The sequence below is a fragment of the Nyctereutes procyonoides genome, unplaced genomic scaffold (assembly GCF_905146905.1).
Source record: "Nyctereutes procyonoides isolate TBG_1078 unplaced genomic scaffold, NYPRO_anot_genome, whole genome shotgun sequence".
Taxonomy (NCBI): Eukaryota; Metazoa; Chordata; class Mammalia; order Carnivora; family Canidae; genus Nyctereutes; species Nyctereutes procyonoides.
The window spans coordinates 8,859,081-8,883,326 of record NW_026575134.1 but is presented as its reverse complement, the minus strand read 5'-3'; the positions used below and the strand labels follow the sequence as shown (position 1 = coordinate 8,883,326).

The window sequence follows — 24,246 nt, the reverse complement described above, 5'->3', positions numbered from 1 at the left end:
ATTTCCATTTTGTTTGTTTACACATATTTTTTAAATTTCCACTTTGATTTCTTGCTTTGTCTTCCTGCTCACTGATCCATTCTTCTTCATCCAGTCTGCTGTGTAACTTCTCTAGTGTAGTTTTCAGTTCAGTTATTGTTTTTGGATTCTGTGTTTGGTATTTCTTACGTTTTCTATCTCTTTGTTGTAATTATCACTGTGTTTAACCGTTCTTCTCCTAAGTTCAGCAACTATTTTTTTAAAAAGATTTATTTGAGAGAGAGTGGTGGGGAAGGGCAGAAAGGGAAGTTGAGAGAGAATCCCCACAGACTCTCTGCTGAGTGTGGAGCCCAACCAAGTGGGGCTCAGTCTCATGACCCAGGAGATCACGACCTGATCTGAAACCAAGAGTTGGACGCCCAATCAAGTGAGCCACCCAGGCACCCCCAGGGGAAATTTATATAACCATTATTTTGAACTTTTTGTCAGGTAGATTACTTATCTCCATTTCCTTAATGGCTTTTTCTAAAGGTTTGTCTTATTTTTTTCATTGGGAAAATATTCTTTTGTCTACTTATTTTTCCTGATTCTCCATGTTTGTTTCTATGTAATAGATGAAATAGATACTTCTTCCAGTTTTATAGAAATGGCCATGTGTAGGAGACTTGTAAGGGCCAGAAGTGCAATCCTCCCTTGCCACTAAAGCCAAATGGTCAAGGTGTATACTCTTGCATAGGCGGCATATGTCTACTGGCCACAACAGGTCTGCAACTGCAGCAAGGAGGGGTGGGCCAGGTGCTTACCTGGCTGACTCTGGTGTACCTGTGGCATGGGTTGGGAGGCTAGGGTACTTGCCTGGCTACAGAATGGGGTATGAGGCATGCCCAGCAGTGCTAACAGATTATACGGATCTTGCCAATATGGCATTTGCCTGTGCACACATTAGCAAAGTAGAATAAGGTAACAAAAATGGTGAGAATCCCCAGTGAGAGTCCTAATGGGTTCCTGTCTCTTCAGCAGTCAATTTAAAATTAGAAAGTAGGTATTTCCATATGGTCTACATATTTTCAAAATTACTACTTTTGCACTGGGTCCCAAAGCGAGTGGGTCTGTGTGTGAGCCCTGAGCCCTAGAAGAGTGGATTCTCCACTCCTTACAATTATATGGTTCTCCGGTATGCACTCCCCATTGTTTTAGAAACCAAACATTTTGGGGGCTCATCTCTTCAGTGGAGGACCCAAGAGCTGGGGGTGCCTTACATGGGGTCAAACCCCTTGTTCCTCAAGGAAAACTTCCATATTTTTGAAATCCCTCCTGATTATAGGTTGTACATGCCTGGGGTAGGATTTTCGGTGAGAATGTCTCTGCCTTTCCTACCTATCTCAGTGAGACATCCAAATTTGTTGTGGATGTGCTGTTCTTTTAGTTTTCAGGATTTTTTTTAGAAGAAATTATTCCATATGTAGTAGGTTTGTTGTGTCCATGGGAAGAAGTGAATTCAGGATCTTCCTATGCAACCATCTTGAACTGCCTTCTACATACATTGAGCACCATGTCAGATGATGTTATAATTTTTCCTTCAATCATGAAATATAATTTTAAAACTCACAAGAAGTATAGTCTATTATATCTGCCTTTATTTTTACCCATTATGATGTTCTTTTCTTTCTGAAGTTCAGAGTCTTCTTGTTTTATCATTTCTTTTCTGTTTAGAGAATTTTCTGTTTATAAGGGTAGGTTTGTAATTAACAAATTCTTATTGATTTCCTTTTCTGAAATACTTGATTTCTTCTTCATTCCTGAAGGGTATTTTTGCAAGATACAGAATTCAGAAATGACCGCTCTTTTCTTTCGGTTTAAAAAAGTTCCACTTCTTTCTGTCATACATGATTTCTGATGAGAAATCTCTTGTCATTTGAACTGTTTTTTGCTATGAGTAAGCTGATGTTTTTGTCTGACTGCTTGCAAGATTTTTTCTTTGTCTTTTGTTTTCAGAAGTTTAATTATGATGTGTCTTGGCATAAATTTCCATGGGGGTCATCCTATTTGGAGTTTGTTCACATTCTTACAACAGTACATTTTAGTCTTTCATCAAATTTTCTGAAGTTTTGGGCCATTATTTGTTCAAATATTTTTTCAGAAAGTCCCACTTTCTCCCTTTCTTCATGTGAGACTCCAGTGATAGAAATGTTAGCTCTTTTCTTATTGCCCCGATTCTCTGTGCAATTATTTTTTTCAGTCTATTTTCTCTCTGTTGCTAGACTGCTAAATTCTATTCATTCATCCTCATGTTTATTGACTTTGTTCTTTACATCTCTACTATGTTGTTGAACACATCAGTAGTTTTTTAAATTTTTGTTATTGTATTTTTTGGTTCTAAAATTTCCATTTTTTAAAATAATATGTTTCTTCTAATTTATGTTCAGATTTCATATTTTTTCATTTGTTTCATTTATTCATGAAGTATTTGTATGTCTGCTTTATAACTCTCATCAGATAATTCCAACAACTGATTTATCTTGACGTTGGCATATGTTGATTGGCTTTCTCATTTAAGTTGTGATTTTCCTGGTTATTACTATGATGAATGAATTTCAGTTGTATCCAGGACATTTTGGATATTATGTTATGGGTCTCTATATCCTTTTCAATCTCTCTCTCTCTCTCTCTCTCTCTCTCTCTCTCTCTCTCTTTTGAGCAAACAACCCTCCCCTTAGCATGTAGCATGAAGGCTAGATGGGTCTTTATGGTTAGCTTCCTACTGAGCTCCCCAAGCCCACCCAACTCTCTGCTGGATGACCATGACACTATCATGGCAGGGTCATTAGAGTACCATGTTTTCCATTGGTAAGGTGGAGGTGTCTGTTTCCCATTTTGGTCCTGCTGACCTCCACAGGGCTGGAAAATCAGAATGCCACTGCCTGCTTCTGTGGGAGTGGGGTTGGAGTGATAGACTAGAAGATCAGCTCTTGGCTTCCACTGGAACCACCAGGCAATAGTGGTAGAGAGGTCTTACATTGGTGTTTGCCCAGAATAAGGCAGATATTGAAAAACTGGTTTGTGGTTCAGTTAGGCCATCCTTTCCTGGTTCTTTGGCTTGGAGAAATGGGCTTTTCTTGCCATTTATTTTGTCTCAGGTTGGAGGCTTCTGTAGTACCCTGTCCAGGATGTATAGAAGGCAACAAGGAAACCCAGAAAACTCTCCTCAGTGCAATTCCTCAAGTCCCAAGATGCCTTGGCAGTCATCTTTTTGTTTCAAGCTCTTAGAATTTTCCTATGATTTTTGTTGCTTTATGTCCAAAGTTTTTAGTTGTAACAGGGAGGGACTTGGGAGAAATGGGGCTACTTCATCTTGGCCAGAACTGGAAGTCCATGGTATTGCTTTTTATGTAATACTTTATTAAGACTTCATCTTTGGGATGCCTGTGTGGCTCAGTGGTTGAGCATCTGCTTTTGGCTCAGGGTGTGATCCCGGAATCTGGGATCAAGTCCCACATCGGGCTCCTTGCAGGGAGCCTACTTCTTCCTCTGCCTGTGTCTGTGCCTCTCTCTCTCTCTCTCTCTCTCTCTGTATCTCATGAATAAATAAATAATAAAATCTTAAAGAAAAAAGATTTCATCTTTTCTAATGGTAAAATAAATAGCCTCCCTTCAGAAAGAGTCTCTATGCACAGATTTCAGGCTAGAACCTCAACATGAATTAGAATTATTGCTGGTCATTGTGAAGCAATTCTCTTAGCTCCTGCCCCTAAAACCCTGCAGTGTTAATTATAATAGTAATGAGAAGAACTTAAATTCTCAAGGGCTTAATATATGCTAGGTTCTGGGTTAAGTACTTGGCAGAAATTTTTAAATTTAATTTTCTAAAGTAGTACATGAACTAGATATGATTATCACCCTCACGTTCTAGATGAAGCCACTGATGCTAAAAGAGACTAAAATATTTGACTTCAAAGCCACATAGCTTGAGAGTGGCAAGACTTTTCCGACTTAGTGATTCAAAAATCTTCTGATGTTCATATTCAAATACAGGTAACAAGCCCTACTCCCAAAGATCCTGATTTGGTGGGTATAAGGCCAGGCCCAGCAATATGTAAAATTGACTTGGCAGGCTAGAAAGCTGAGGTAGGAAGCCTTCTACTCACACTTTGACAAACATCTAAGGCACTGAGGCATATGTTCCATCTTTGTGGTAAGATGGTTTTCATCAAAAAAAAAAAAAGGATGAAGAAAATAAGCAAACTTGCCCTTTTTAAAGAAAACAAGAATTTGGGGATGCTCCTCTCTTCTGGGCTTTGCCCAAGATGTCCAGTACTTTCTAATATGCTCTATGGGGTTTGCTGCACATTCACTGTCATACCAGAGTGGTCATTTGGATGTTTCTTGAATGCTCTGTTTCATAGGAAACAAAATTGTGGTTATCCTTAAAATATATATCATGTGTTTGGATGTTTTTGACTTTATAACACTCTTTTTATAGTGTGCCAACTACCAGATCCTTTTATAGTGTATAAAAATAGTCACTTTCCTCACATAAACTGTTTTATACATTGTCATGTAATTTTAAGGTACAAAAACTTTCAGAGAAAGTTTAATCCAGAGAGGACTCTTAATTTACAACACATTATTATTATAATACTTACCCTTTTTCTTTCACATGATTCAAAATGCCATGTAGAAACTTTCTACTTAGAGTTTTTCTTATTTACTTATTTTTGTTAAGAAATTGACATTTGACAAATTATCCCTGAATCACTGCTCATCCAAGACTTTCTAACTCAGGATAATCTTTAATCAGGGACCAGGTCTTCTGGTTTGATGGACCTTGTGAATTTAAAGACCTAAGAATAGTAACATTTTAAATTTGGTTTTCATTATCTTAGAATGTATGATCATTTACATGTTTAGATGATCATTTTGAGGTTTATCTTTGTGCTCTTGTTAAAGACAAATCTCTGAACAAATTATTGGCTTAATTATGATTACACAGGAAATGTTTCAAATGTTCCTAAAAATAAGCATACTGAAACACAGAAAGAGTACCCTTTGTAGGCAAAGAACTGATTTACTATTTAAAATCCACTTGTGTATATTATTAAGTTTTCTTATGGATTTACAAGACATCTCTGGTCTAGTTTTATTTATTTGTAAAAAATGATGTTTCATATTTTTCATTTGCTTAAGCTGGATTATTACTCAGGCAAAATTAATGAAATTCCAATGTGGAAAGAATGTCTTCCCACTCAGCATGGATTGAGGATATCCTCACACATTTCAGAGACAACAGCCAACTCTACCCTTAGCGGAAGAAGAGAACCAAGTCTGTGTTCTAATAAGCAGTGCAAGGAGCTTTATGTGGGAAGATAATATCACCCATGCATTTAATTAACATATAAAAAAGTAAATGACCATCTTCAAATTTACAACGTGACGGTGAAAATGAAAACAACACTTCAGATATCTAATAGCTCTTTTTACCTTATGTGTTAAATACATTTAAATAATTCAAAAGGTACTAGGGAGAATAACCACAGATTTAATGAACAAGAGAGTCAGCGGGGCATTTTGTAAGCACCAATCTAAATAGCTAACAAGGAGAATGTGAAAAAGGGGACAAATCAATAAGTAGGAAAATATTTGTATATCACAACAGGCGTGTATTATTACGTGAAATTTACAACACCCACTCACAAAGAAACATGGGGAACAAATTTAAATTAATGTACAATTGTAAAAATTATAGTGTCATATAAATAAAACCAAGTCTTATGTTTTCCAAATAGAAAAGCAAATAGTCATTAAAAATACAAAGACCTTATGTTCTTCCAAGAAGGAATAAACATTTTTTAAGTCTGACAATGTTTTCCTGAGCTATTTTACATTGTTCATTGGGCCCTACTTATTGTTGTCAAAATTAAAAACTAACTTTTAAACAGATTAAATTAAGATAAAATTTGGTATCATTGTATTAACATCCAGATGGTCAATCCTTCTTTGTGTGAACAGCAAAATTACCTTTCATTGCCTTGTTTATTTCTGAAAATATAGGGGTCCTTTTTCTTCATGCATACATTCGTTCAACAAATATGTGTTGAGCATCTCAATTTGATGGATTCTGGACATACAGTGCAAACAAAACAGATATGGCTCCTGCCCTCATGGAACTTAAAAACCCTCACAAACACCTGTTTTTATCCAACCTATGAAATATATCTTGATACTCAAAAATTCTGCACAGCTGTTGCAATATTTCATCTTCGGAATGTTTCAGGTGTCCATCCTCATGGATAGTGTAAGTTTAAGTTGCACAATTGGACAAACCAGATGTAGTGAGAACAAACACATTGCATTTAACTCTTTTCTGTTTGTAACTATTTTGGCTTATAGTCAACACTAGGGTTTTACCTTGCTTTGGAGTCTGTTTGACAGGATTCATTTTGCTAGAATCTTGGTCTGAGACTATGAACATTTTTGAGTTTCATTGTTTTAAAACTCTGGGAACTTAATTCAAAGCTTAGTTGAATGAAATCATTCACTCACTCACATTTGGCAGATACTTGTTGAGGAAAACAATGTTCCCTGTCATTGTCAAGTTTACGTTCTAAACATTCTAGAAAGGGATCCCTGGGTGGCACAGTGGTTTGGCGCCTGCCTTTGGCCCAGGGCGCGATCCTGGAGACCCGGGATCGAATTCCACGTTGGGCTCCCGGTGCATGGAGCCTGAGTCTCCCTCTGCCTATGTCTCTGCCTCTCTCTGTGTGTGACTATCATAAATAAATAAAATTTTAAAAAAACATTCTAGAAGTTTACATTCTAGACAAAGAAGAGTAGACATATATGAAATATGAAAAGTACTATGGAAAAAAGAGAAAGTAAAACAGAATAAGGGAGATTGGAAGTGGCAGGGTCAGAATGGCAGGTTGAAATGTTAAATGTGGTAGTTAGGGTAGACCACATGGTCAAAGAAGTTGAAGGATTTAAGGAAATAATTAGTGTAGATATCAGAAAGAAAAACGTTCCAAGCAGGGAGATTGGCTGAAAAAAGCCCCTAAGGATGAGCATGTGTGGTGAAGAACAAGGCCAGCATTTCTTGAGCCAGGTGAGTAGGATTGGGGAAGGTAGGAAGGGAAGTCAAGGGCAGCTTAGAGGGGAGGCAGGTGGATTATGTAGAACCTCAGAGCCCACTGTCAGGATTAAAACAAGGAAAGCCTTGTAGAGTTTTGAGCAGAGGAATGATATGATGTGATAAGTTTTTATAAGGTGACTCCAGCTGCCTTACTGAGAATATATTGCAAGGGAAGCATGCAGACAAAGGGTCATGATGAGAGGCTCCCACAGAAATCCAGGCAAGAGATGATGGTGGCTAGGACCAGGATGTTTGTAAAAAGAAGTTGGATTCTGTGTATATTTAGAAGTAGAGCCAATAGGATTTGCTGATGAGTTGGATATGGGGTGTAAGACAAAGAGGAGTCAGGATGACTCCGTTTATACACCTGACTCCATTTATACACCATATAAACAAGGTTTAATATTTCTTTACTTCTATATATCATAGATTTCTAGTGTCCTTGTTTCCTAATCTAAGAATCTAGTTGGATGGGGTTTGTTCTTTCTTACTTTCTTTCTTTTATTTTTTTTTTGTCTAATCCTTCAGTTATTTACTGAACACTCATCATGTTGTAGGTGCAATGGGGGATGCAAAACGAGTGGAACATTAATTCTGGTCTCAAAAGATCTCAAGAGGTAATACAATTAGAGATTGAGATACACCGTTGAGGAAAAACAAATCAACTGTTATAGGGGATCAGACAAGAGAGATGTTCCTTAGAAATGTGAGAGGAAAGATGGCTCAACATCAAGTTAGCTTGAGCAGAGCATCAAGAATATCATAGGCTTGAGCATTCCCATGCTGACATGCATTCCGGGTGGACAAAGGGATCGGCACCGTGTCAGGTCCAGGGAAGAATGAGGTCAGTTTAGCTGGACGGAACAGCTGGGAATAAAGATTAGACAAGCCATCTTCCCATTTCAGAGTGCTTTGGCCCATGGAGGTGGCAGGAAAGATGAGAAGTGTGGGAAGAGGTAGCACCACTGGGATAGTGAGTATGAGAGGCAAGGCTGGGGGTGAAGGCACTGTCATTGAGAGTATGATCATGCCAAAATAGAAACAGGGGCATGAAGCAAAAGCATTTTCTAAAATCTTTCCATCTGGACCTCAGAGGTAAACTGAAAGGGAAAAAAACTAACATCAATTCTTGCGACAAATAGTTAACACATCTCTGTTTTCCCAGCAGCAAGTTTAGGGACCTATTTTTCTTGATCCTCTATTTGCTTGGGCTATGATTGTGGTTTGTGTGATCTCAGACACTATTGGGAAGGCAGAGAAGAAAACGGTAAATATAAGGTTGATTCCTTTAAGATAAAGATTAAGAAGCACAGAAAATTTTATTAAATTATAAAAGACCTTCAGAGGTTTACAGAAGAACTTTTCAAAGCTTATTTGTAGTAAGAGCTGCAAATAACCACCTGCTCCAGCTCTGTTCAGTTCCTCCCCTCCAAACTGAATCGAAATGCAATCTGGCTTCTCTGACTGGAAACTTCTTCCGGTATTTTCCTTAATGGAGCACAGAGGCAGAGGAGGTGAGGAGAAGGTCACTACTTTGAAGGTCTATGAAGCTTAAAATGTTCTGGCTACAGATCGCAGCTGAACCAATTTTGTTTTCCATGGTGAAGTCTAACCAAACAAAATCCTGGGAATGCGCCCAAAGAGCTTGTATTGGATACTTGAATTTTATAAGGCAAAGAAGTGGGAGAATTGATTATTTTGGCAAAGAACACATTGTCAGCAAGGTGTTTCTTCACCCTTTTTTAGCATTTTCATAAGTGTTGAAAATAATTAGAAGCAAACACAAATGTTGGAAAGAAGCGTTCAGGGGAGCCCTTCCTCCATCCAACGTTTTTCGGAGACCTCAGCCTCAAGTTTGGGTAGCACACTCTGAGGGGAGATGGCATGTTCGCTAATGAATATGAATAGGATTTCCTTATGGGCCATATATTTTTCCAGCAGGAAATGGATAATCTACTATGACATTTCAGTGGGTTGGAAGAAGATAGATAAATCAAATGCAAGTTGCCCTGTTTCTTTTTCAAGTGAAAGATAAATGCCTTAATGGATTAGCAATCATGAAATATATAAGTATTTATAATACAGTACTGCTTTATAACACCATCTGCCAAAGAATGGTATTTATTCAGCCACTGATATGAGAACAGATTTTCTTCCACATTATGCAGGGAGGAAATACATCCTAGTGTTAACGAGCATGCACTTTGTATTTAGCCAGCCCAAGTAGTAATGAAATTCTTTAGTTGACTGGCTGCGTAATTTTGATAACGTTACTTAACCCCACTTCCCTTGTTGATAAAATAGTGTAATAATAATCTTACTTTTTAAAGTCATTTAGTCTATCAAACAAAGTGATATATGGAAAGCATTCCAGCAAATGCCCAACACATGTAAGTACTCAGTATATAATAGCTGTTATCATCATTCCACTGGTCAAAATTGGCTCTGCACAAAATGAGAGTTTCAAAGTATTTGGAACATCTGAACTGAATGCTTTTTAAAGGAATGTTAAGGGGCTGGATTAAGGAGTCCCTCCTTTGGTCCCAGCAAATAGATCTATGTATTATAGTTGAGGCATATAATCAGTCTTCATAGGCTAGGTTATACTGTAGTAACAAACAATCCCCCCAAAACATTGGCTTACGATGACAAATGAACGTATCTCTTGCTCATGGTATATGTGCTTCATGGGTTTAAAGGACCCCAGACTGGTGAAGCAGTCACCATCTCACATGCTAACAAGTCACCACACCAGAGAGACCTCGAGGGTCTTAAATCAACAGTTGAGTGGTCTGGCCTAGAGGTGCATACACAGCCCTTCCGTTCATGGTGCATTGGCCGGTCACATGGCCTCACCCAACACCAAAGGGGTTAGGACATGTAATACCAGCATGCTCCTGGAAGGTGGGAACTGGAGAGTTGAGGAACCACACTGATGACTACCACTAGGCCATAGCCATCATTGAAAATATCCTCTTACCTTACAGGTAGTGGCTTTTGAAGACTTCTTTATTGAGTTACAAAATAATGCATTAAAACTTGTTACAGCAGTAATGACAAATGGTGCTGGTGAACTCTGGATGAGACTACAGTGATCCATCCAAGCTGGTGGTACATACCAAATGTTTGCCTGGAGTTTCTGGGATGCCTGACCACAAAAGTTGTGCCACAGATTGAGTTCTTCTGTTAAAGAAGTCCAAAGCCATTCTGACTCTCTGTGGCTTTTTCCCACCACCCATGTGAGTTTAAATGGCTTTATCTGTTTTTATCTCACATCTAATGGGCTTAATGTGTTCTAACTGTGTGGCTCCATTTGGCACCTTGGATGCTATGGCTGAGAGGCGCCATATAAAAAATATTGTTATTGTTATGATGATGAGTTCAAGCACTGGAGGGGAAATTGTGAAATAACTTGGTACTGGAGCTATCATTATTTTCAGCAAAATGAAGTTTGGCTTCTTATTACACTAGTAAGCCTTGAAGATTAAATAGTATCTACAGCATGTATCTTAGCGATGGGCCAAAGAAGTCAAAATAAAAATGTTTGATATAGCATTTCATATATTATAAAACAGATGTTTGCTTTTAAGTATTCTTGATATTTTTAAAAGTTGACACCCATATCAGACATCGAAAAAGAAAAGAAAAGATGCAGAGGCTTAGTTTTGATTTTCTTTATTCCTGCTTCCATTATGATCAGACAGGCCGGCTATGTTAATTAACTTAACCCTTAGTGTTGACCAGTTGCCAGTTTGCTGTGAGGTTGAGCAATGGATCATTTCATTGCTTTAGAAATGCATCATCAAGACGGGAGGTGCATGGAGTTCTGGAAAAAAGGACTGTTTAGGTCCCTTCCCTCATGATGATGTGATATTATGTTCCCATTACTTGAATATTCATTATGGTTTCCCACATGTTTTTGGCTACCTCTGTTTCCTGCAACTGTTTACATTATTAAGTTGGTCTGGATGATAGAAATGTAGCTTGAATTCTGTATATAGTTAGAGGAGCTTGGGATGTTTGCATAGATTGGGTAGATTCCCATTTTAGCCTAAGAGAATCATGGAAGTTTTCTAAAAGGAGATGAGACAAAATAGTCAGGGTCTTATTACTCAAAGGGCCTCAAACCACAGATGGAAAACACCACAGGGCTTGTCTGAGGAATTCTCTGGCACACCAGGAAATGGGCCCTCCCTGTGCCTTGAACCAGATAACTTTCCACAGCAAGCACAGGGAGGGCTTCATTCCTTTTGGGGCGGGTAGAGGGGAAAGCTTCGGAGCACACTGCCCGACTCAGGATCAGGGGAGATCGGGAAGGTATTGGTGGGGTTTGATTCCAGGGCTCGCTACAAGGAAATAAGTGGCATATGACAAACTAATTTGAAAAGATGAGGTAGTAATGAATACACATGGCCTAAGATATCTGGTAGAACTGTAATCTAGAAGGATGGAGAGGACAGACTGGTCAGAAGATGAACTGTAAGTTGTCCTTGGCATGTTCTACTCCAAGGTGCCTGAGTTCAGCTTCAAACTTAGACCATCCTCTCTTTCTTTCTCTCTTCCCTTTTCCCTGGAAAGCAGTGCGCCCCATTGTCAAGGACCAGGGATTTGGGGTGAGACTGGGTACGAATCCTGGCTCTTCTTAGTAATTCTGTGACCCTGACCAAATGACTCCCCCCCCCATGCCTCTCAGTTTCCCCATATGTAAAAGAGTGACGATAATTTTAGATTCTGGCATTATCTGCAGGGCTGAATGAATCAAATGTGTAAAGCCCAGAAAGTAGTGTTTGGCACATAGCGTTTGTTAAATAAGTAAAATAAATTCCATGTTTTCAACATTCCCTCTAATAGAACTAGGTAAAATGCAAGGGAGTATAACATTGGTTTCTGGTGTAGGTTCTGAAGCTGTTGAAAACAGTAAGTGTACTTATCAGATGCGTGATGTGAGTAATCTAACCTCCCTTACCCTGCCTTTTGCTATCTGTAGGAAGACAGAGAAAAATACCTATATCAAAGGGTTGTAATGCAGGGGCACCTGGGTGGCTCAGTGGCTGAGCATCTGCCTTTGGCTCAGAGTGTGATTCTGGGGTCCTGGGATCGAGTCCTGCATCGGGCTCCCCGCAGGGAGCCTGCTTCTCCCTCTGCCTATGTCTCTGTCTCTTTCTGTGTCTCTCATGAATGAATAAATAGAATCTTTAAAAATTAATAAAAATAAAACAAAAACAAACAAACAAAAAAAAAAACTCCCAAAGGGTTGTAATGCAGAATCAACAAAATAAACATTTGAAAAGTGGCCATTATGTAATATGTGCTTGAGGAATGGTTGATTCCTTTCTCTCTTTTCCTTTTCCTTTAAATACTTGGATCCTTGACTGTGAAGGATTTTTAAATTTAAAATTTTTATCCCTAACTTGCTGTTATGAATCTGAAAAGCAGCCAGGTGGTCAGTGTCCTGGGAGGTCATTGATGTCTGAAGTCGGCAGGTGACCTGGGCTCTGCTGAGGAATATAGGTTGCTAAGGGAGGCACCACAGCAGAAGGAGAGAAAATGGTAGCATCTAGTGTGTATTAAATGCCTCTTGTGTGCCTGGTACTCTTCTAAGATCTTTTTTCTAAATTCTCACAACTTGATGGGATAAGTGTCCTTATTATCCCTATTTTACAGAGAAAGATACTGAGGTACTGGTTGACTAGGTAAATATTCAAGGAGATACAGCCGAGATGGGAAGCTAGGCACTCTGGTTCCAGAACCCACACTTTTTTTTTTTTCAATTTAAATTCAATTTGCCAACATATCCATCATTAGTTTCAGATGTAGTTTTCTTTTCTTTTTATAATAAATTTATTTTGTATTGGTGTTCAATTTGCCAACATACAGAATAACACCCAGTGCTCATCCCATCAAGTGCCCCCCTCAGTGCCCGTCACCCATTCACCCCCACCTCCCTCAGATGTAGTTTTCAATAATTTATCACTTGCATATAACACCCAGTGCTCATCACATCACATGGCTTCCTTCATGCCTGTCACCCAGTTACCCCATCCCCCCACCCACCTCCCCTCCAGCGACCCTCAGTATGTTTCCCAGGGTTAAGAGTCTCTCATGGTTTGTCTTCCTCTCTGATTTCCTCCCCGCCCCCCACTAGAGGATATTATGCTAAGTGAAATAAGTCAATAGGAGAAAGACACTTATCATATGGTTTCACTCGTGTGGAACCTAAGAAATAGTGCAAGGAACCAGAAGAGGAGGGGAAACTGAATGCAGACCCCACACTCTTAATCACCTTGCTATATCACTTCTCAAAAGCAGTGGCTACGAAGTCAGCAGACCTATCTGTGCATCTGCTATATGCTTTTGCATGCATTTCATAACCCCTAGGAGCTCTGTGCTGCTCTTCTGTGATATGGAATTCAACGCATTCATAAATATTAAAAAAGTACCTAAAATCATTGTGAGGATCGAATTAGATAATAGCCAGAAAGCAGTCGACCCCAGGCCTCGTTGACAGCAAAGACTCAGTAGTAGTTCCAGACCTTCCCTTGTATGACTTACAAACTAGGACTGGACTCCTCCTCACCTGCCTTGGCATTGTGTTGGCTTTCAACTCTTGAACTCTAGTTTCCTAGAATCCTATAGACAATCCCAGCATATTACATGCAGTCCTCCCTTGGAGGTGGGTGCAGCCTACAAGGTGTGCCACCTCAGCCCCCTTCCTGGTGAGGCGTGTAGGTAGACCCAGAGCCTTGACACCAGTTATTAGACGGTGGTCTCCTCGAAAAGATGGCACCTGGGATTCCAGATTTGGTCCCAAGTTATGTGCTCAGAATGGCTATGGTGGGCATTTATTTCAGTGTTTTCCAGATTGATTGCCTTTATTAAGGCAAAGAAAAAACTTCTCCACCTTAGTTTGTCCCTAAGCGGATCTGACTCAGTTTCCCTCCCTGCCTCTCTGTGGGGGCACAATGTTCACAATTCTTGCAGAAGTAAAAATGCCCTATTTTCTGCTGTCAAGTCAATGGGAATCTGTTTAAGGCCAAGGATATGGAATCTCTTTTATTTATTTATTTATTTTGGAATCTCTTTTAAAGAAATGCATTTCTCTCTAAACTTGTCAGCTATAGAGATTTTTTTTTATTCCTTTAATTTGCTTCCTAAGGACACAAAGCATTTTTGATGCAGTAGAAATTGATAGAGAGCTTGGAGAGTAGAGAAAAGGCTCCCTAAGCAACTTATTAAAATCCTCAGCATCAAGGATGTTGGAATAAATACAGTTGCCATGAAAATATAATGTTTTGGAATGTGGACATTTAGATGGTAAGTGACTTCTAAATTTATATATCCTGGCCCCAAATCTTACCTGAATTCCAGGCCTGCATAGCTAACGGCCCACTGACCTGTCTCCTTGGAGATCTCACAGGCCCTCAAACAGCGTGTCCAAAAGAAAATCTCGCTTCTGCTTCCACCCAAACCTGGGCTTCAACAATTCATTCAGTCTTCCCTGAATTCTGGCAAATGGCCCCACCAGTCTCTCAACCCAGAAACACAGGATTCTCCCTTGATCCTTTTCTTTCTCTCCACAGCTGTAATCCACCAGCAAGCCCTGTCTGTCATTCCGTCACTGACACAGCTCCCAGTCATACCCACTTTCCTCAAACTCTACAGGCACCATCATCGTCTGGGCCACCAGCATCTTTTCTGATCTACCCACAACAGCCCTCCAAACACATCTCATCTCGTTCTCTGCCTCGCAACACAAGTGTTCCGTCACTGCTCTCAAAGCTCCATGGAACCCAGAATAAGATCCAACTTCACTACTGTAATGTCTCTCTCTCTCTGTCTCTCTTTCTTTTAAGCTTTTATTTATCTGTTTTAGGGAGAGAGAGCGCACATGCCTGAGCATGCAAGCATGCACACACACAGGTGGGGGTAGGGACAGAGGGAGAGGGAGAGGGAGAATCCCAAACAGGCCCCATGGTGAGTGCAGAGCCTGACTCGGAGCAGATCTCACCACCCTGAGATCATGACCTGAGCTGAAACCAAGAGTCAGTCAGACACTTAACCAACTGAGCCACCCCGATGCCCCATCACTACTGTAGCTCTTAAATCCCTGTGTGTTCTCTGCTCTGCCTCTCCCTCCAACTTCATTGAGAACCTCCCTTCTACCAAATTCTGTTCTAGCCCCATTGGATCTTTTTGTAATTTCTTGAACATCAAACCTGTTCATGCTGCCTGGACTCTTCTTTCCTCCACTAGTTGTACAATAAACTCAATCAGTTTAGGACTCAGCTTAAAGATCATCTAATCAGTTTGGCCTTATCATACATCCCACCTAGAACGGTCCTTTCCTAGCACTCTGGCCTCTCCCCACTTGCCTATAATATTCTCCTCTTTCCGGCTAGATTTTAAACAGTTTTATAATTCCTAAAATTTTAACTATTTGTTTGCTAATATATATCCAGATCTGCAGCCAAGATCTTGACACAGAGATAGATATGAAAAAATTTTATGTAGAATTAGTTAGTGGATAAATTATTTAATAAAAATCCCTATAAATTGTATTTGTTCAAATATCTTTAATTGTTGGCAATCCTTGGTTCAACAGATTCATGTGGAATGACAGAGCACTTACCATGGAGTCTGACATTCAGATCTTGTCCTGGTTCTCTTATTTATTTAGCTGGGTAACCTTAGACAAACTGACCCTTGGTCTTCTGATCCATAAAATGAGAGTTATGCTTAGTACTATTACAGAGGATGTGCAGGTATTATGTACTACTCCAGTGTTCTTGGTATCAAGGTCAACTGGATTTTCTATGTTTATATTCCATCAGTAACTTAAAATCTTGCCACATTATAATCTGCTTCATATTTGGATCTTTTTTTTCATATGCAAGTTTTTCTAGAATTTCTAATTGTTTTTTTCTTGCATAATGTAATTTTATCTTATTATTATATTTTCCCAGTCTTTAAGTATCCTTAGTTATACATTTAAGGCTCTTTTGCTCTCTCAGTCACCCCTTTCAAAGGCCTCTATCCTCTTCCATTTCTACCTTATTGACTGGGTCCAAGTCTGAGCTGTCATCCTGGGGTCTTCCTTCCTTGTACTCCCTGGTTGGTTTTCACTGGGTATCAAAATTTTATCCTTCTATTATTTACTCCCATGCTTTACTGGATCAAGAAACTTACTTAGTAAACATACTTATCTTTGAAAGTTTGAAAATGTCTTCATATTTGATAAATTATTTGTTTGGATATGAAATTCTAGATTTAATATTATATTCATTTAGAAACTTGAAAGCAAGCTTAATTTTTCTTCTAGTTGGTAGTACAAACTAATAAGTTAGTCTAAACTGACCCATTCAATACTTCTGCTTTAGTCCTATTTCTTTTCTAAGACCTATCTCTCTCATAACCACTGATTTTAAGATCAGAATCTCTTGAGGGGTGAAATGGGCCAATTAATACCCACTTACTCTCAGTCTTCTTATAGAATATTTGGGGCTTCAGCTTTCTCTACCCCTTAAAAGACACATCAACATTATCTTATCCATGTCATTCTTAAATTTGTTGAATATCTCATTCATTAGTGATGCTACCACCCATTGTCTTCAGTCGTGAAGTTTTATATTTGTTTGTTTAACTTCTAAGCCTTTATGTCAGTGTTATTTCAGGAGAGAATATCTGTGTTCAAAGTCCCCCAAAATACAACTTGAAATTACTGCCCAGGTTGCCATCATTTAAATGCTCTGTAATTTATTTAACCAGTACTCAAGTTTTGGACATATTTTCCAAATATTTTTCAACACTGTAGCTATGTGACTTCTTCATCTGGAAAGAGGGGAAGGAGCTAGACTTGAGCACAGTATGTGAGGGAATGGTTGGTAAACACCTTGTCCTAACAAGGTAACTTTTGGAAGCTAAAAGTTTTTTTTTTTAATATACAGAATTATACACGAAGACCCTTATAGGCTATAAGTTAGAAAGTTGTGTAAGAAGAAGTTAGATATTAAGTATATTTGAAAACTTGTATAGATCCCTACCTATGGAATTTGTCAACATTTTTAATTACATATATAGAACATTTTTATTTTTTTAATTTTATTTATTTATTCATAAGAGACAGAGAGACAGAGAGAGAGAGAGAGAGAGAGGCAGAGACACAGGCAGAGGGAGAAGCAGGCTCCACGCAGGGAGCCTGACGTGGGACTCGATCCTGGATCTCCAGGATCACGCCCTGGACCAAAGGCAGGCACCAAACCACTGAGCCACCCAGGGATCCCCTATAGAACATTTTTAAAGAGGATTTCTGTAAGTATGAAAAGTATGGGAACACTTTTCAAACTCTTCATGTTTAGTTGACAAAATTCCCACCAGAAGGATTTTGCCAACTTATACTCCTACTAGTCACTGACCTCTTAAAAATGAACCAAAAAAAAAAAGAAAGAAAGAAAGAAAGAAAGAAAAACCCAAACAGTCACCAGATTTTCTCATTTTATAAACAAAACTGTACCTTATATTATCTTCATATGTATTCCTTAATTACGGGTATTGAATATTACCCATATTACACTACTGAAATGCTCAGACCAACCCTTGGTAGTTATTATCAACCTCATTTTAGAAATGTGTAGACTGAGGCTCAGGGACTTTAAGAATTCTCAAGATCACACAGCTTGCAAGTGTTTGAAAGCATATGTGAATATAGATGTTCCTTTGCCAAAAAGTAATTTAAGAACATGTGACTTATCTGCTCATCTTTTTTTAATGGAAGATCAAATTATTCATTCTTTCTGGACCTTAGATGTAAATAATTATGTCAGACATTTTGTACTTCTTGAGACAAATGTATTTTAAAAGCCATTTATTCCCTTTGTGCAAAGCCTAGACTGGGAGGGATGTCCTTGGTACCTGGGATTATTGCACAGGACTGTGAGAACAGATTTCAATGGACTGAGAACTTAACTCTCTCTGAGATCCAGATATAAATTGTATTTGTCCTATTGCATGTATATGTATATGTATATGTATATGTATATGTATGTGTGTGTGTGTGTAGAGAGAGACAGAGAGACTATAAATTTTTGTTTTTTAATAAACCATATGGCAAAAACAATACTTTATTTTAAGAATGTATAAAGATTACAATTTGAAAATTGCCAGTACTGTACATGTATATACACTATATCTTGATCTTAAATTACACGAACGAACCCCAGCTTCAGAATCTTTCTGAACTCAACCATAGTAAAAAGACCTGGTTTCTGAAGAATTTATGAAAAATTATATACAATTTATTCAACTGTGATATGGCTTCCTTAATAACATACAATTATTTAGGAAAGCATAAGTTTTCCAAATATACAGTATTTTCCAAGGGCCTTTAATACTGGCAAGTCTAAAAACCAAGCAATACCATTCTAGTTCTTTAATATACCATTCTAGTAAATGGTATTTGGTAATGCCATTCTAAATTCTTTAAGACATTTTTGTGCAAAATGTTAAATACCCCTCACCCCAAACTGGTAGCAGAGTCTTCAGGGTAGTTCTGGAAGCTGCCATGAAAGCATGGGAGTAACACAAGCTGAACTGCTCTGTAGTATGGCTGGACTTGAAGATTCCCTCATACCCACTACATGGAGGTTCAAGGTCCAGGTCCTTAGTACTGATCCATGCTGCGAGGTGGATGCATCTCAGACATTATGCTTTGTGAAAGAAGCTAGACACAAAAGGTCACATATTGTGTGATTCTATTTATATGGAATATCCAGAATAGACCACTCCAGGGACAGAAAGTAGGTTAGTGGTTGTTGCCAGGGGTTCAGCAGAGGGCCAAGCTGAAGGAAAGTGCTTCAGGGATAGAGAGTCTGACTTTGGAGTGATGAAAATGTCCTGCAACTTTTAAATAGAGGCGGTCATTGCACAGCAGTATACGAAGTGCCACTGAATTGTTCGCTTTCAAATGCTTCATTTTCTGTTATGTGAATTTCACATCAACAAATTATTATTCTGTTTAAAAACCAAAGTTCTTGAACCCAACAAATCCAGTCAGTAGGAACTGACTCTCACTTCCTACCTGTGTGATGTTGGGCAGGTTATTCTCGTTCCCTAACCTGAACCCTAACTCTAACCCTCAGGGCCTGGGGATCCAGTCCTGCATTGGGCTCCCTGCAGGGAGCCTACTTCTCCCTCTGACTATGCCTCTGCCCCTCTCTCTGTGTCTCTCATGAATGAATAAATAAAATCCTTAAAAAAAAAAAAAAAGAAAAGAAAGAAAAGAAAAGAAAAGAAAAGGAAGTGTGAGCTTCTAAAATGAATCTATGAAACGAAACAAATGAATAAACAAACAAAAAGCAGAAACAGACCCATAAATACAGAGAATAAACTGGTGGTTGCCAGGGGTTTGGGGGGAGGGGCAAAACGGGTGAAGGGGTGGGAGGTATGGGCTTCTTGTTATGGAATGAATGAGTCATGAGGGTAAAAGGCACAGCACAGAGAACATAGACAGTGGTTACCATACGGCGTGTGTGGTGGCGGATGGTAGCTACATTTGCGGCGAGCACAGCATAATGGATTGACCAGTTGAATCACTGTGTTGTACACTTGAAACTAATGTAATGTTGCGTGTCAACTACACTTCAATTTAAAAAAAAATGCAATTTAAAACAATAAAAAGAAGTGTGAGGAGAAGAAATGAATTTCAGGGAGCTTCAGAGAAGCAAACACTTTGGCCATCAGTTGGAAGTTGCCATTTGCCCCTAGTGGGTGGTGTGTGTTTCACAAGTGTGGCTTGATAGCCTGCAGAGGTCTGTGTCCTGTCTCTCTATCATCAACAATGGCTTCTACAACAATGCCCAATGGAATTCTCCAAAGAGCTTGAAGCACATTTGCTGCTTTACTGACATTGTGTTGCCCACCCGTGCTTTGGTTTTGTGTGGTCTTCCTATGCGCTCCCCACATCAAGAGCAGGCTGGAAAAATTTTTATGAGATAGAAATGCACTGTTTTGTAGTCTTCTTGTGACTATCTAATTTGTTTTCCCGAAGCCTAATCAAATGAGATGTGAAGAACAGCCAACATAAATACCATTTATTGAGTGAGCAGCAAAGGTAAAAATCTGCTGAAACAACATGCTCCCCGGCACCCGTCCAGCTTCTCCATGGAAAAGTGGAAAAGGAAGAGCAGGCTGCTAAGGTTACACAAAGTGCATGGCTCTCCGTGCAAGATGGTTCAACTGGACGTAGATTTGAGTCCTGGTTATTAGTCATGTGGCCTTGAACAAAACTTGAGCTTTTTGGGCTTTTGTGTCCTTATGTGGAAAATGAGGATGATAAAATCTGTTTCCAACAGTTGTTGAAAGTATTGTTTGAGTTGCCCTGTGAACAGTGGCTCAGTGCTCCGCAAACAGCTGGCAATAAATATCCTCTCCCCCTTGCACTGCCCATGTCAAGACAGAGTCTATGGCAGCTTTTGTCATCATAGAGGCCAAGTTTCGTGCATTGTTGTGGGTTAAGGGATGCTTCCTGAGTGCTTCCTGTCCATTATTTCATTTAAATCCTTACATTATCATCATCAGTTTAGTTGCAGAACCTGAGGCTCGGAGAAGTTAAGCAACTTGTCCAAGATGGCTCTGCTACAACGTGTCAGAGCAGATGTGCAAACCTACATCTCGCTGACAATGAAACTTGGCACATAACTGCTTCCACTGCCACAAGGCTTCAGCAAAATCTCACAGAGGCTTAACTGATCTGCAGGCTGTTGAATTAAACTTCATGTTTATATAGTTGCCACTGAATGATAAACTTCTGGATTACGTAAGGCTGGCAATATGGCCCCAGGTGAAGGGACAGCTCCAGAGAGATGCTATGTACCTGTAGTCATTGTTCCTTTGGATCCAGAGAATCTAACAAGCCAAGTGACCAACCCCCGAGAGTCTTTGTGACAGGACTGGCAACTCCTGAAACAGGCTGGCACACGCCAGGCACATACATGCCACCTGCATAGGCAGGTCAGGTGACCCCTGCACAGGTGGATGAAATCGAGTCAAGAAAACCTCACGTGAAAATACATTTCATTCCAAAATGCACCACGATTTTGTAACTGGGAGTGACATTCTTGGCATTCATTGAAAACACCCCAGGCTGCTTGGGTAATTAATTTCCTAAGGTTAGTCATTAACAGGCTTCCTGCTTTTCTCCTCTCTTGACAGGCCCAGCTGTGAGATACAGTAAGTTCAAGATGTCAGAAGCCAGGCCGCCTCCCCTGCTTGGGCAGCACACGACACACATCCTGAAGGAGGTCCTCAGATATGACGACAAGGCCATTGGGGAGCTGCTCAGCGCCGGAGTGGTGACCCAACATGAAACTGAATGATGAAAAATGCTCTTTCTCAAAAACCATAATCTGAATGTGCTTTGCTAGCAAAGGCAATAGTCTTTCTGGACCCTTGCTCCCCAGTTCTGGTGCCTGCCTCTGCAAAGAAACGTTAGAGTAATTCCAGATTTCCTGCTTGGCGCCTCCAGAATGGCCCTGGTATCAATGCATCTAGCGCTTTCGAAACGTATCCCACCTTTTACTACTTACCATTCTCCCCCACACACACCACCACGGATAATAGATTAATTGTGGATTTGTGGGATTTTTTTGTGAAGACTTTTTTTTTCCTGGAAAAATACATTGCTCATTCTAATTACATTAATAGCCTAAACGTTTGCCCCTCCAGCCCACGCAGGTCTGAAAAAGAGCAGATCTCTTGACGTTCTCTACTTGCACATAAAGTCTTCATTTAAACCTTTGTTAGGAAGTCAAAGCAATAAGCAGAACGACAGTTTTAGTGATTGATTTTAAACAGAATAACTTAATTTTGAGCTCATGAACCCTTTGTTAATCTGTAATTTAAACCATGGGCTTTGCTGATGTCCACTATAAAACTGAGCTTCATTCTCCCCATGGGGGTAAATATTGGCTTTATGCTGTATTTTTCTGATTATTTCATGATACATGGCAGAAAATCAATTTCCATCGATGCATTTTGGAGGGTTTGTATCTATCTGCATTCGGGGTTGAAGAGTGGCTCTTTAATCAGTACCTTATTTTGAGCCAAGTACAAATGCAATAGGTTTTTAAATGAGTGTCAAATGACTATCTAGGTATTATATAATGTTTAAATAATAGAAGAATAAAAGGAAAACATTCCTTTGTAATCTGAATGCTCACTGTAGAAGAATATATCATGCCTTAATATTAAGTATTTGCATTTAAGTATTTTAAGTATTTAAGTATTTGTCAAAGAACTTAAAGTATAGAAAATACTTTCTGTGCAGAAGGTGGCACCTGATTTGACTCTATGTTCCAGGATAGATTGTCACTCAGACTGCCGGTCACCCAAACCCAGGTACAGACCGAGGAATCGAATGGCCTCATGATCGATATCCTGACACGATCTAAATTCATGACCGTTAGGCACACGTATTTGATAGCCATGTCATGACATACCAAGTGGTATGAAAGTTAAGTTAGATCTCTAACTCGTCTTTCAAACTGTGATTTATAGCTGGTTTTCCTTTCGTGTTCTTTTTTTTTTTTTTATTGGGATGATTTGAGCCATTTATCCATGCTATAAGCCTCAATATGTTTCTAGAATCAAGGATTCCAAGTAAATAGGAAATGTGTCCTCTCACAAGGCCCCGTGGGGTGTCTTAGAAGACTGCCTACTAATTCCTGGAAGACTTACTGTCCTCCCTGCCTTGCTGTTTGTGAACATTTTACTCTGAGGCACCCCTGCTGTCATTCCACAAGTTAGAATTTCATCATACAAGGGTAATGCCTTCTGCGGCGCTTTTTCTCCAATGGCTAACTCATAGATCTACATTTGGGTACATTCACGTCAGGCCAGACATCTAAATGAAATCCCCCCATGTATGTACAATTAGTAATAAAAATAGTAAAAGACAAGATGACTGAGAATTGGCAAAACCCCGTGATCTTAAAAAACAGATTCATCGTTTCTGCTACTGGTCCAAGTAAATATCTTGAAATGCAAATCACTTGATTAGTGAGCAGTAACCCTAAATATCTATCTGGGTAGCCTTGCGTGGGAGGATACTGATCACTCAGACAGGGTCACAAAATGCCTTTAAAACCTTGAAATCCACCAAGACTGAAGAAGAGTAACTGCCAGAGACTATCTCCAATGTAATCGTGTATCCAGATTTCCATCTACACAATTCAGGATGATCCCAGAGAACTTTGAACCTCTCACCCTACAGAAAGCATGGACTCTACTGACTCCGCGAGAGAAATCATTTAGAAATGACTTCAAGTTCAGATCGATAATTAGTCCTGAAAGAAACATTGCGCTGGCTAAAATTGCTAGCAATATGCCCAGATCAAGTTATGCTTATAAACAAATGTGCCGTCTTAATTATCAGGGCCTATTTTCTTACACATTCCCAAAGCTGAGCACACTACTAAGAGACCATATGCTCAAGTTCAATGTATGTCAAGGCCTGCCTTCTGGCAGCTTTGTGTCTGAGGCTGACTTAGAAAATTCTTCAAAACTTAGTTGGGTTAATCATTATGGAGCCAAGGGTGTGTCCACAGCCAACTGGTCTTCCTTCTTAATTTTTTCTTAAACTTTTTGCTGCCATGGTTTTCTGGTTAATCGAGCATGATATTTTCCACATGCACTCTGGTATTCTGAATGTTCCTCTAGATGAGAATGAACTATGACCAGTTGTGTATGACTAGTCCAGTTACTTGGACTAGTCCTTTGTCTTTGAACCATCTCCTAAGAGTTGGAAGTGTAGTCTTGATTTTAAAAATCACAGGAGATCTCACACAGGCTATTTCATATGAGGTTATTAGGCTACCTCACCCACACAGGCCCATATCGTGGGGCTTCTGCGTGAAGACTTCATGACCTCTACTTTCAGACTTTTTCAGAGAAATTCACCCCTCTCACAACTCACCTAAATTTGCTATTTCACCACTGACTTTTTCATCCCATGACATTAGCATGTTGACAACTTGAAAAGCTTTGTAGCTTAAGTGCTGTCTTCATTCATAGGATTTGCTCTCCCAAATAATGGGCTTAAAGCCTCTAAGAAAGAATGCCAGCCCATGGATGGACAGACTGTCCAGATC

At 39.4% G+C, this 24,246-nt stretch overlaps 1 protein-coding gene across 2 annotated transcripts in view; it reads left to right on the top strand.

Annotated features, from left to right (window-relative positions):
* The window catches only part of SUGCT (succinyl-CoA:glutarate-CoA transferase), a 716,497-nt gene extending 693,442 nt beyond the window's left edge, over nucleotides 1-23,055 (top strand). For both annotated transcript variants that reach the window (XM_055301218.1, XM_055301217.1), the window contains one exon: nucleotides 21,311-23,055. In XM_055301218.1, the coding sequence (XP_055157193.1) occupies nucleotides 21,311-21,474 (164 nt within the window). In that variant the 3' untranslated portion in view covers nucleotides 21,475-23,055. The remainder of the gene's footprint in view (nucleotides 1-21,310) is intronic.
* The last annotated feature ends 1,191 nt before the right edge of the window (nucleotides 23,056-24,246 follow it).